At 49.5% G+C, this 12,732-nt stretch overlaps 1 protein-coding gene across 1 annotated transcript in view; it reads right to left on the bottom strand.

Moving 5' to 3' along the window:
• Nucleotides 1-10,830: 10,830 nt before the first annotated feature.
• Nucleotides 10,831-12,732, bottom strand: part of Pde9a (phosphodiesterase 9A) — an 85,669-nt gene continuing 83,767 nt past the window's right edge. The window contains 1 exon segment of the mRNA XM_051153384.1: nucleotides 10,831-10,963. Coding sequence (XP_051009341.1) covers nucleotides 10,868-10,963 — 96 coding nt within the window. The 3' untranslated portion in view covers nucleotides 10,831-10,867.

A 12,732-nucleotide genomic window follows, 5' to 3' on the forward strand; every position in this document is an offset into this window, starting at 1 on the left:
TAAATGGCTCTGAAGGGGTTAACATGGCCCAGGACAATTTGGTTCTGGACCTGCAACATTCCAGTTCCCCCGCCTTCCCCCCCCCCCCCCCAATTACAGAAGTTCCAATGAGTGAATCAGCCCTGTAGATTCTTTACACTGGTGTTGCTTTTTCTGGGACCCTCAGTTCACACACCCCTCTAACCTTCCCAGATGCCCATTTTTCAGCAGTTCCACCGAAAATTATTCCAGGCATCTGAAGAGGAACTGGCACCAACCAATCCCCCCCTTTTGCTTAAAACAAAGGGGGTAGCAGCACTTCTCAATTATTATATGAACAAACATTACTCTGAGACCAAGTCAGAGAGACAATAAAGAGGCAACTGCATATTAATATCACTTTAAAAAGAGATTTATTTATTACATATATACTGTTCTGCCTGCATGTGTGCCTGCACACCAGAAGAGGACACTAGATCCCAGATGGTTGTGAGCCACCATGTGGTTACTGGGAATTGAACTCAGGAGCTCTGGAAGAGCAGCCAGTGCTCTTAACCGCTGCGCCATCTCTCCAGGCCTAATATCACTAATGTCCATGTAGAAATCCTTTAACAGAACATTAGCGGGTTGAATTCAGTACTTGTATCACAAAAAAGGACAATTATTATCATCTGGAGTTTATTCTGGGACGCAAGAATGGTTCAGGATTCAAAAACTGACAAGTTAGAACCCAGAGACACCGCTAGAAACTTTCCTAGCCAAAGATTCATTCATTTTGTATATGTGCATGTGTGTGTGTGCGTGTGTGTGTGTGTGCGTGTGTGTGTGTGCGCGTGTGTGTGTGTGTGTGTGTGTAGGTGGAGGACAGAGGTCAATCTTGGATGTTAATTTTTAGGTTTCCTCTACTTTGCTTTTGTTTTTGAGACAGGGTTTCTCTGTGTAGCCCTGGCTGTCCTGTAGATCAGGCTGGCCTTGAACTCATGGAGATTACCTGTCTCCGCCTCCCAAGTGCTAGGATTACAGGAGTGTGCCACCACGCCCAGCTTCTATCTTTCTTATTTAGAGAGGGTCTCCCACTGGCCTAGATTTTTGCCAAGTGGGTTACACTGACAGGCCGGTGGGCTCCAGGACCCTGCCTGTCTCTGTCAGCACACCTCTGGAATTCCAAAGGTGTGCCACCAAGCCTACTTTTTATGTAGGTTCTGGTTAAAGAAGGAAAATTACAGCAATCAACACAGTAAAAATGATAGACAAAATAAATCCGAGTCGAGAGCGGGTGGTGGTAGCGCACGCTTTTAATCCCAGCACTCGGGAGGCAGAGGCTGGTGGATCACTGTGAGTTTGAGGCCAGCCTGGTCTACAAAGCAAGTCCAGGACAGCCAAGGCTACACAGAGAAACCCTGACTTAAAAAACCAAAAAAAAAAAAAAAATATATATATATATATATATATATATATATATATAGATAGATAGATAGATAGATAAATATAGGTATATATCTATATAAAAATATATCTCCAGTTGAGATACAGATGCCCAGACAAGTGGCAGAAGACAGGAACTTCCTTGGTGCAATAAAGAACATCTACAAAGATGTCGCTTATGCATAAAGACAGGATCCCCACCATCACCACTGAAGAGAAGGAACAAGGCTCTCTTAGCCATTACCCACAGTGCTGGGCTCCCAGCCTCTGCAGCATAGTGTAAGCAGGACGCAGAAGGCACGTGCAGGTCAGCAGGGAGGTGAATCTTGACTGTCAACCTCACAGGGTTTAGAATCATGTAGGAAGCAGAGCCCTGAGTGAGTATTTGAGGGCAACCCCAGAGAGGTTGGACTGAGGTGGGGATGATCTACCCTGAATATGGCGGGGGTGGGGGGTAAGAGGGGGTAGGAAGTGGGGGGGGGATGTCCTGGACTGCATAGAAAGGAGAAAACAAACTGGAGACCAGCACTCCTCTCTCTTTGCCGTCTGAATGTGGATGCACTGTGACCAGCTGCCTCGGGCTCCTGTTGCTGTGCACTCCCTGCCACGACACTGTCCCTCAGACTGTGAGCCCAAACAAACCCCTTCCTTCTTCCTTTCCCTGCGCACTTTCATAGAACACGTTCATTGACTCTCTGGGAGTTTCACACCATGCACCTGGATCGCAAGCTCTTTCCAGTCTTTTCATGTCAACTCCCCCTTGTGACCTCCCCACTAATGAAGTCAAAATTAAAAATAAGAAAACAAACACGTCCATTTGTGTTATCTGTATACTCATTGGAGCACGGTCAAACTCCCAGTGGCCTCCCCCTTAAATAGAACTGAGCCCTCCAGCTCCTGCACCCCTCCCGGAAGCCATCAATGGTAGGGAGCCATGCTTCAGTGTCTTAATCATGTTCTTTGTTTTGTTTTCCAAAACAGGGTTTCTCTGTGGAGCCCTGGCTATCCTGAACTTGTAGACCAGGCTGGTCTCCAACTCACAGAGATCTGCCTGCCTCTGCCTCCCTGAGTGCTGAGTGCAACACCACTGCCCAGCTCATCATATTTTATAAGAGTTCTTTTGGGTGGCTTCCTGTTTAAGTTGTTATGTTTTGGGGGTGGGAGTGGGGAATGAGGGGCTGGGACACGTTGCCTTGTCACAGCAGTGAGACAAGTAACCAATACAACGATATGACCGCCTGTTCTCAAAGTCCCCAAGAATCCTCAAACCCTATTGAGAAGACCATCCCCCAGGGCCCCCAGGCCCCCCCAAAGATCCCAGTTTTCTTGACTAGACGAACTCCATGACAGGCTTCAGGTTTTTACTCTGACTAACTAGGCCAAGTTTTTAACAATTCCTGGAAAAACCGCAATGGATGGACAGCTCATGAACAGCTAATCAGCTCATAGGACAAAATGACTAGATACCGTGTTTTATTGACTAGATACCATGCTTTATTACGTCATGGCCTTGGTAGAGAGCACAGCTGGCCCTATCCAAGCAAATTAAACGTCAACTCCTGAGTAAAAGCCAAAACCTCAATGACTCAAAAGGTCCCCAGCAACCAAACAAACAGCCAATCCTGAATGCCCTGTGACTCACTTCTGACCAATCACTTAAAGTTTGTCACAAATCCCCCTGACTGTCTATAAATTGAGCCTGTGTGTTCATTTTGTGGTCGCCCTTAGAGGAGAGAGGCGATCCCAGCATGCTGGAGTAAATGTTCTTTGCTTTTGCACACTGCCTTGGGGTCTCTTTTCAGCAGCTCACCCGGACCCTAACATCTCTGAAACAAGAAAACAAACAAAAACAAAACTTCATCCCTTCCCCAAACAGATCGGCTCAGTAAAGCCACGGGACACCAGGTAAACTACACAAATCAGTTATGTTTCCATCAATGAGCATGTGCCTTCAAGGTATGTTAACGCCAGTCCCAGGGGACCTATCGCCCTCTTCTGGCCTTCTTGGACACTGCATCATGCAGTGCACAGACGAATGTACAGGCAAAACACCCCATCCCAGTCAGGGTTACTATTGCTGTGATGAAACGCCATGACCAAAAGCAGCTTGGGAAGGGAAGGGTTTATTCGGCTTACACACTTCCACATCATGGCTCATCACTGAAGGAAGTTCAGGACAGGCACTCGAGCAGGGCAGGAACCTGGAGGCAGGAGCTGATGCAGAGGCCATGGAGGAGTGCTGCTCGGTGCCTTTTTCTCCATGGCTTGCTTAGCTTTCTTTTTGTTTGTTTTTGTTTTTTGAGACAGGGTTTCTCTGTGTAACCTTGGCTGTCCTGGACTTGCTTTGTAGACCAGGCTGGCCTCGAACTCACAGAGATCTGCCTGCCTCTGCCTCCTGAGTGCTGGGATTAAAGGCATGCGCACCCAGCTTGCTTTCTTATAGAACCCAAGACCACCAGCCCAGGAATGGCACCACCCACAATGGGCTGGGTCCCTCCCCATCAGTCACTAATTAAGAAAATGCCGACAGCCTGATCTTACAGAGGCATTTTCCCAATTGAGGCTCCTTCTCTCTCTGATGACTGAAAATTCTTCTCTAAACCTTTGCCTCACAAGTGCTGGGTTTAAAGACATGCAGCACCACGGCCAGCTGAAAGATAGCTTTTCTTTTCTTTTTTTTAAATTTATTTTTATTATTATTTTTTTAAAAATCTGTATTGGTGTTTTGCCTGCATGTATGTCTGTGTGAGGGTGTCAGATCTTGGAGTGACAGACAGTTATGAGCTATGGGTGCTGAGAATTGAAACTCAGTCCTTTGGAAGAGCAGTCAGTGCTCTCAACTGCTGAGCCATCTCTCCAACTCCCGAAATACAGCTTTTCAAAGAAACGTGCTGGAGTGACAGACATTTCGAAACAGAAGCTGGCCCCTTTGGGGGGGCTCAGATGATCCTTTCTCAGAGGTTGCTCGCCTTTAATCCCAGCACTCGGGAGGCAAGAGGCAGGCAGATCACTGTGAGTTCGAGGCCAGCCTGGTCTACAGAGAGAGTTCAGGACAGCCGGGGCTGAGCCACTACATGGGGAGGCTGTGCCTTGCCCAGCTGTATATGTGAGGCCCTGGGTTAGCATCCTACTGTGCGATAATCACTGACCAAAAGCAACCTGGGGAGGGAAGGCCTTACCTGGCTTATACTTCCAGGTCACATGCTGAGGAAAGTCAGGGCAGGAACTCAAGGTGGGAACCTGGAGGCAGGAGCTAAAGCAGAGGCCATGGAGGGTGCTGCTTACTGGTTTGCTCCTCATGGCTTCCTCAGCCGGTTTTCTTACACAACCCAGGCCCACTTGCCCAGGTGTGGCACCGCCCACAGTGAGCTGGGCCCTCCCCCATCAGTCATTCGTTAAAGAAAATGTTCCACAGACTTGCCCACAGGCTCATCTAATGGAGGTGCCCCCGCCCCCTCCCAATTGAGAGGTCATTTCTCCAAATGATTCTAGTTTCTGTCAAATTGTCAAAACAAACAAAGAAACAAAAAAAACCCTAAGCAGTGCGATCCCCAGTGCCACACAGGATCCCACACCGTATCACACTTACTACCGGAAGCTCCACCCAGCCGAGGATTAGTGGAACTAAGACCTTTTAACTGGCTAACATCAAAGGTAGAGGAGGTGACTCAGCCACCAGGTGCTTGCCGTGTAAGCGCAAGCGCAAAGGCCTGAATTCAATCCCCAGAACACAGCTTCTCACACACAGCACTCATGGGAGGGGCCAGTTCTTAGGGGAGCAGCAAAGACAGTGAGTGAGTGGACCAATCAGTGATGTTGGTGATGAGCCCTTCAGAAGGGCTGGGATTTACAATCTGGCCGTTAAAAATTGCTGGCCTCCGTCCTGGGACAAGGAGTCAGCTGTTCATCTTAGAGTGTAAAGAAGGACAATAAAACCAGGAAGGAGAGAGGGGCCCAGTGAGGTGGCATGAAGCTGGGCCAAAGTGTCCAGCAGAGTGGCCAGGAAAGGCTTGGCAACAGGTATTGGAGGACAGTTGGGCACAGCATCCTGGTAGTGATGACCACGTCCTGTTCTTCCCTAGGATGCACTTGTGTATCCAGACAAGGAGATAGTGTGAGGAGATCGAGGCTAGGCCCTTATGCTGTGAGGGTAGGGGAGTGTGGGGTGGGGGTGGAGGGATGGCGCATCCTGGGTTATCCATGTGGCATTGAGTCCCAGTTCCAGAAGGCAGAGGATGAGGCCTGGGAGAGGGAACAGAGAGATGAGGAAGAGAGGTGGGGAAGAAAAGAGAGACGGAGGCAGAAGCAGTGCAGGCAGGGGAGCAACTGTTTGGAGCCACCATGAGAAGGCTTACATGAAGTTTTTGTTTTTTTAATCTGGAGCCTCATGGATGAAACTGATCTTGGACCCAGAGTCTAGAACTGTGGGGGTGAATTTTCTGGGAGAGAGGAGGAGGCTGCAGCTGCAAGGAGTGAGACAAGCAGAGGTGGAAAGGCGAAGGGAGCAATCCTGTCACCTCTGGCTAGGTGCTCACTGCCCCTGCACAGCATGTGGGAGTAGCACAGAGCAGGCAGGGTTCCTCTCAGATTCCTAGGAAGGAAGCCAGAAGTCTGGGTGGTCTGGGTCAGCAGGCTCTTGAGGGGCAGGGGCGCTTCTGTCCTCTCCTAGGGTGAGGATCGTGCAGGTCTCTGGGTCTCTTTTGTTAGGGTGCTAACTTCAGTCATTGGGCTCCACACCCATGGCTTCTTAGCCTCATGTTCAGGGCACCACCCCAGCCCAGCCCACCAATTATGAAAATACATAATAACCACAGGGCTCAGAGTTCAGAAAGCAAAAAGCGCCCTGTGGTCGATTAAGATGGTCCCAAGAGGAAAACGAGCAAAGGTCTGGTTCCACAGAAGAGAAACGCTATAGGGCTAGTGAGCAAATAAAAAGCTTTCCAGCTTAAAAAAAAAAAAAATTAGAAAAGGCACTCACCTCATGGGGCCAGGCACAGAATGGAAATTAAGTGGGTAGGGCATTCTCCTTCACATTTAAGAGTTGCTAGTGCCAAAATGTAAATTGCGGAAACAACACCGGCAGGTGTCACCCTCCTGGGTGACCCCAACGAAGTCTCTGGTCCTCCTGGTGTGGATGGGTCAGTATTCATGTTCACAGGTTGGCTCCTCAGGCTGGGTGAGTGGCTCTGAGGTCCTGTAGGACTCCCAAGTCTTAATGTCCCTCCCAGTACAGAAGCCAGGTGGTCCTGTCCCCAGGCTAATGCCCAAGTCCACCAGCCTTCTGCACTCTCCTCACCAGAGCAGAGTCCTAGCCAGTCTGTTACCCAGCTGGCCACTTACTCAGATGTGGGGGCTCCCTCCCCCCTACTTTATTTATTTCCAGCTGTTGACATGAGGTGTCCCTGAGGATGACCAGAAGTGAGGGCTCAGGTGTTTCCTACTGCAGTCATCCCAAGACTCAGAACTTAGGATTCTGGAGGCTGGGGGAGGGGCTAGGGCTGCATGGGGTGGCGGGGGTGGGGTGGGGGTGGTACAGGGAGAGTCCTTGATGGTGAGGTGGAAAGGACAGATTAAAAAGCATAGTTGGAGGCACTTTTTCCAGCCACCATAGCAGGTGATGGTCCTGTCCTGTAGGGTGACAGAAGACAAAGGAGCAACACCATCAAAAGTGTGCCTCTGAAGTTTGCCCATATTCTGATAACAGGATTAAGGGGACAACTAAAGCAAAACCATGAGGGTGGGTCAAATGAGATGGGAGCAGCTGGTGTGATATGAGGTTAGGAGGCAGAGAGAGAGAGAGAGAGAGAGAGAGAGAGAGAGAGAGAGAGAGAGACAGACAGACAGACGGACGGACGGACGGACGGACGGACGGACAGACAGACAGACAGGCAGGCAGGCAGGCAGGCAGGCAGACAGACAGAGTCACTGTCTCCAATGAATTATTCAAAGATGAGAAGTAATATTCTAGAATTCATCCAGAGGGATAGGTGCCCCAAGGAAATCCAATCCAGGATGCAAAGGGCTCAACAGTGGATCAACTCTTCACAGGGTGACCCATCCAGGGGGTCCTCTGGCCCTCCAGGGGAGCAGTGCTGCCCCTGGAGCCTGGGAGAGGGCCCAGCTTCCCTCCCCTTCTTCTTCTTCTTCTTCTTTTTTTTTTTTTTTTTTTAAGATTTATTTGTTATTTATACAATATTCTGTCTGCATATGCACCTTCCCGCCACAAGAAGGCACTAGATCTCATTACAGATGGTTGTGAGCCACCATGTGGTTGCTGGGAATTGAACTCTGTACCTCTGGAAGAGCAGCCGGTGCTCTTAACCTCTGAGCCATCTCTCCAGACCTCCCTCCCCTTCTTATAACTTGAGAATCCAGAGTCCAGGTGTATGAGAGGTCAAGGGGGGGGGCATGTAAGCAGGGTGTGTGTAACCATCTCAATCGTGACATGTGGGGGGGGGGCTGGGCTTCCTGGGCAGCCACCATGCCACACAGAATGTCCCCACTGCCTGTCCTCCAGAAATGAAGACAGGGCATCTTTTTGGGGGGCACAGAGTCCCTCAGGATTTGAGGTTCCTGTGAGCATGCAGCAGCTGTCACTGTCGCGGTGGTCAGGAGGGCATCTGTCGCCCACATCGTCACTCTAATTCATGGTCCCCAGCCTGCCCCTTTCTCTAGTTTCTGTGCACCTGGTGCCTTCCCTTTGTTCATAAACACACGACACGTGCACACCCCTGCACTCCGGCACCGTTCTGATGTTTAATGTGCAATTTACAAGGACCCTCGCATCGCATCACACTGTTCAGCCATAGGAAGATACATCTGAGGGAAAACTAGAGTACCTGGAAACCCTAGTGCAAAACCCAAAGAAAAAAAGTACAGACCCATTTCTGTATAAGAATATATTATTTAAAAGACAGTTTAAAAATAAAAATTCTGTACAGCATCACCAATTCCTGTTTTTATAGTAGTGAACAAAATGATTCTTAGAAAACATGGTCTGTGGCAGGTCATCAGGGGGGTCATCTAGGTGCAGCCATCCTTGTGTGGAGGGTTCTGGGAAGCCCCACTGGCTCTGTCCACTTGGAGGCCACAGCTTGGTTGCTGTAACTGGTATAGTCTGTTGGAAAAAAGAGGAAGACGGCATGTTTTTCTCTGTGGGGACTGGAGATGGCACAGCCACAGGACTGAGTGGAAAGTCGAGATGGAATGGAATACATGTGATAAGAAAGCAGAAAGAAAAGCCGGACGTGGTGGCGCACACCTTTAATCCCAGCACTCAGGAGGCAGAGGCAGGTGGATCCCTGTGAGTTTGAGGCCAGCCTGGTCTACAAAGCAAGTCTAGGACAGCCAAGGCTACACAGAGAAACCTTGTCTCAAAAACAAAACAAAAAAACAAAAAAAAACAAAAACAAAAACAAAAACAAAAACAAAAAACCCCGAAAAAACCGGAAAAACCTGGGCTGGGGAGTGCTAGGAGACAGCACTGTTCTTGTTGAGGACCCAAGTTCGAGTCCCAGCAGCCATACTGCCTGTTATTTCAGCTCTAGGGTATTCAATGCCCTCTTCTGTTCTCTCTGGGCGCCTGCACTCATGTGCACATACCCACACACATATACCTAATTAAAAATAAAATCTTTTCTTTGTTTGTTTGTTTCTTTCTTTCTTTCTTTCTTAAAGCAGAAGTAGGACTGGAGGGGTAATTCAGTGGTTAAGAGCACTGGCTGCTCTTCCAGAGGTCCCAGGTTCAATTCCCAGTATCCACATGGCAGCCCACCACTGTCTGTAACTCCAGTTCCAAGTAATCCAGTGTGTTCTTTTGGCCTCCACAGGCACCAGACATGCCAGTGGTACACAGACACACATGCAGGCAAGCATGCAAGGGCGCGCACACACACACACACACACACACACACACACACACACACACACAGGGAACAAGTGGGTGGGGGAAGGGCAGGACTGGATGAGAAGAGGCAGTGAGACACATGTGCATAAAGACACGAGGGTGAAAACCTTTGCATACTAATCTAAAAAATTAATAAAATATACACGAATGAGGTTGGGGCTGGAGAGATGGCTCAGCGGTTAAGAACTCTGGCTGCTCTTGCAGAGGGCATGATTTCTGTTCCCAGTAACCACACAGTGGCTCACGACCAACTGGAACTCCAGTTCCAGGAGATCTGATGGCTTCTTCTGTGGGCTCCAACACACACATGGCGCACCTACTCACTCAGGAAAACACACGTACACACAGATAAGATAAACCTAAAGAGAAAGATTAGGTTGTCAGTCACACTACACACGTAGGCAAAATTAGACAATGCCACTGCCATTTTTTTTTTTCCCCAGAACATGACCTGCCTTCAAAGTTTATTGGGTGTCTCAGTATGGAACAACCGCTCACGTCCCAGTAACGACACAGTGACCTTGGGCTTACAGACGACAGCTCTGGGCTTCACAGAGGTGGGGACATATGGCTGTCACTTGCAAAGGTTTTACTAAAAGCATGTCTTAGGCTGAAGGCTTTGCTGTTTCCCCTTCAAACTCAGCTTCTCTGGCTCCCACAGCTTACCTGACACACACCTGATGGCCATGTGCTTAGTGGGAGCTTTGCATGCACTGTAGCATGTACTGGCTGCATGGCTGTGCTGAATGAAGGGCTATGTCAGCAGGTGTCAGGGGACACACTTGTGGTGACAGGGGCAAATGCTTTTTAAAAGCTTCTAATACTCCAGACGCACTCCACAGACTACTCCATTACAAGAGTGGCTAGCATCCAAATAATTAACCCTTCCTATACCCAGGGTGTGACACCCCCCCCCCTTCCAAATCAGAGCCTGGACTCTAACTAGGATGTGCAGGATTAAAGGCCTGCCTCATCAGAAAGCAGGCTGCCCACTGTGGTTTGACCCTGCTCTTGCCCTATAAGTGTATCAGGCAAATGATGGTTTGTAAGTGTCCCTGGAGTGTTCCACGCTGGCTGCGAGGTTAAAGGTGAAAACACTTGACTGTGATGTAGAGGAGAAAGCTGTGGGAGGCAATTAGGATAGACAAAGGCAGCAGGGTGGACATCCCACGACTGATTTTCTGGTGCTTTGTAAGAAAGGGGGAGGCAGGACTGGAGAGATGGCTCAGAGGTTTGGAGCACTGGTTGCTTTTCCAGAGGTCCTGAGTTCAGTTCTCAGCAACCACATGGTAGCTCGCAACCATCTATAATGAGATCTGGTGCCCATTTCTGGCCTGCAGGTGCACATAAATAAATAAATCTAAAAAAGAAGAAGAAGAAGAAGAAGAAGAAGAAGAAGAAGAAGAAGAAGAAGAAGAAGAAGAAGAAGAGGATGGGGGGCCACATATGCACACAAAGGCACACACACACACACACACACACACACACATGCATACACTTTGTCCTCCCCACATACAGAACCCCAGTGCTCACCCACTTAGTGTACACACTGAGACATCAGTTTGGAGACTGGCCCTCACTGTTTTTCACATCTTTGTTCTCTGTGGTGTTTTCGGTGCTCCCAGATGTCAAGTTCTCTGTCTTCTTCTGTAACTGAGAGAACAGAGGTTAAAGTGAGCCCCTGGAGGCAGTGGGCCAGCTCAAGCAGCCCTCTTGTCTGAAAACACTCAGATGCAAAAGATGGCGGCCCACACATAATCCTGGGCAGCAACGTCTGGATCAAGCAAGCCAGCACAGCCCATAGCCCCAGGCCTGGGAATCAAGTTCTTGTATCACACGCTCAGCCCTGTCACTTCATTTTCTTTCTTTTCCTTTCTTTCTTTCTTTTCTTTCTTTCTTTCTCTTTCTTTCTTTCTTTCTTTCTTTCATTCTCTCTCTCTCTCTCTCTCTCTCTCTCTCTCTTCCTCCTCCCCTCTCCCTCTCTCTCTCACCTCTCCACCCCCTCCCTCTCTCATCCTCGCCTCATTCTCCTCTCCTCTCTCGCTCTCTCTCTCTCCTCTCTCCTCCTCTCTCCTCCTCTCCCTCTCTCTCTCTTTCCCAGGCAGGGTTTTTCTATGTTAGCCTTGGCTGTCCTGGACTTGCTTTGTAGAGCAGGCTGGCCTCGAACTTACAGCAGTCTGCCTGCCTCTGCCTCCCGAGTGCTGGGATTAAAGGCGTGTGCCACCACTGCCCAGCTATCACTTCATTTTCATGCCTCCCTCTCTAAGGCCAGGATGGAAGCCTGGAGAGGTCTGACATTCGTTCCCACTGGGTAGCAGAATAAGGATTGCAGGCTCAGGTCCTCCAGAGCAATGGCTGATGGGATGGCCGTGGTGGCAGAGGCCCCTGCAGCCTTCCTGTGGGAATCTAGACTGGGAATGCCCTCTTGCTGTGGCCCTTTGGTGTGTACAGTTTTGCTCTTAGCTTTTTCAATTTTCAGAGCTATCTTGTGACTTCCTGGCAGGAGAGACCAACCAGGGAGATCGGGATTGCTGGTCTGTACTTTCAGTCAACCCCTATGCATCTACCATTTGTCTGTCACATGCCTGGCATTGCAGACGCGGGTGGGGCTGGGGTGGGTGGCAGATGTGTCTAAGGGAGATGTGACCAATACTAGGACACACCTGGGAAAGAAGACAGAAAAGATGGCTACAGAGTCCTGTTAGCAGGGAGCGTGGATGGATGGGTGCAGAGTAGGAAATGTAGCTCGGAGGAGCATCTCAGGTTGGGTGGTGGGGTCACGGTTGCCAAGGAGAAAGTTTTCTGGGTATATGAATGTTTTGGTAGGAGGAGCAGGGGGGTGAAGTTGGTAGGGCAAGACTGCACCCAGCTGCCACATCAGGCAGGAGGCATGGATTGTGACCCTCGTGCCAGTGTCTCTGGAAGAAAAGATGTTCATACAAGGGCTCCAAGAGAGGTGAACCCCTTACAGGAATCTGTGTTAAGACTGTAGTGGCTCCCACCCTCTCCTGAGATCCAGCATCCACAGTACCCTAAAACCTGCTCATTTCCTGGACCACAAGAGTAGCTGAGTTATATGAATAAATTAATAAAAAAAAAAAAAAAAAAAAAAAAAAAAAAAGAGTAGCCAAGTTGCCCTGTGTGTGCTGTGTCTGAAAGCAGGGACGTGGGCTCTTGCTTTGCTCTCGTGTCCTTTTCAGTGCAGCCCTCACTGAACAGGCATCCTGGCCAGGAAGAGGACATGGGCCAGGGAGGTGCTAAGAGACACTGCAGAGGCTATGATGCACTGTGGTCCTCCAGGGTCACACCGGCAGCAGGCTCTGAGGAAAGCGCTGCCCACTAGCCACAGTCCCTGGGAAGAGACTGCTTTTAGTGAGCCTTCTGTCTAGGCCCCTTGTCTCAGTGAGCTCGCCTTTCCTGTC

Source organism: Acomys russatus, chromosome 11 (assembly GCF_903995435.1).
Source record: "Acomys russatus chromosome 11, mAcoRus1.1, whole genome shotgun sequence".
Lineage (NCBI taxonomy): Eukaryota > Metazoa > Chordata > Mammalia > Rodentia > Muridae > Acomys > Acomys russatus.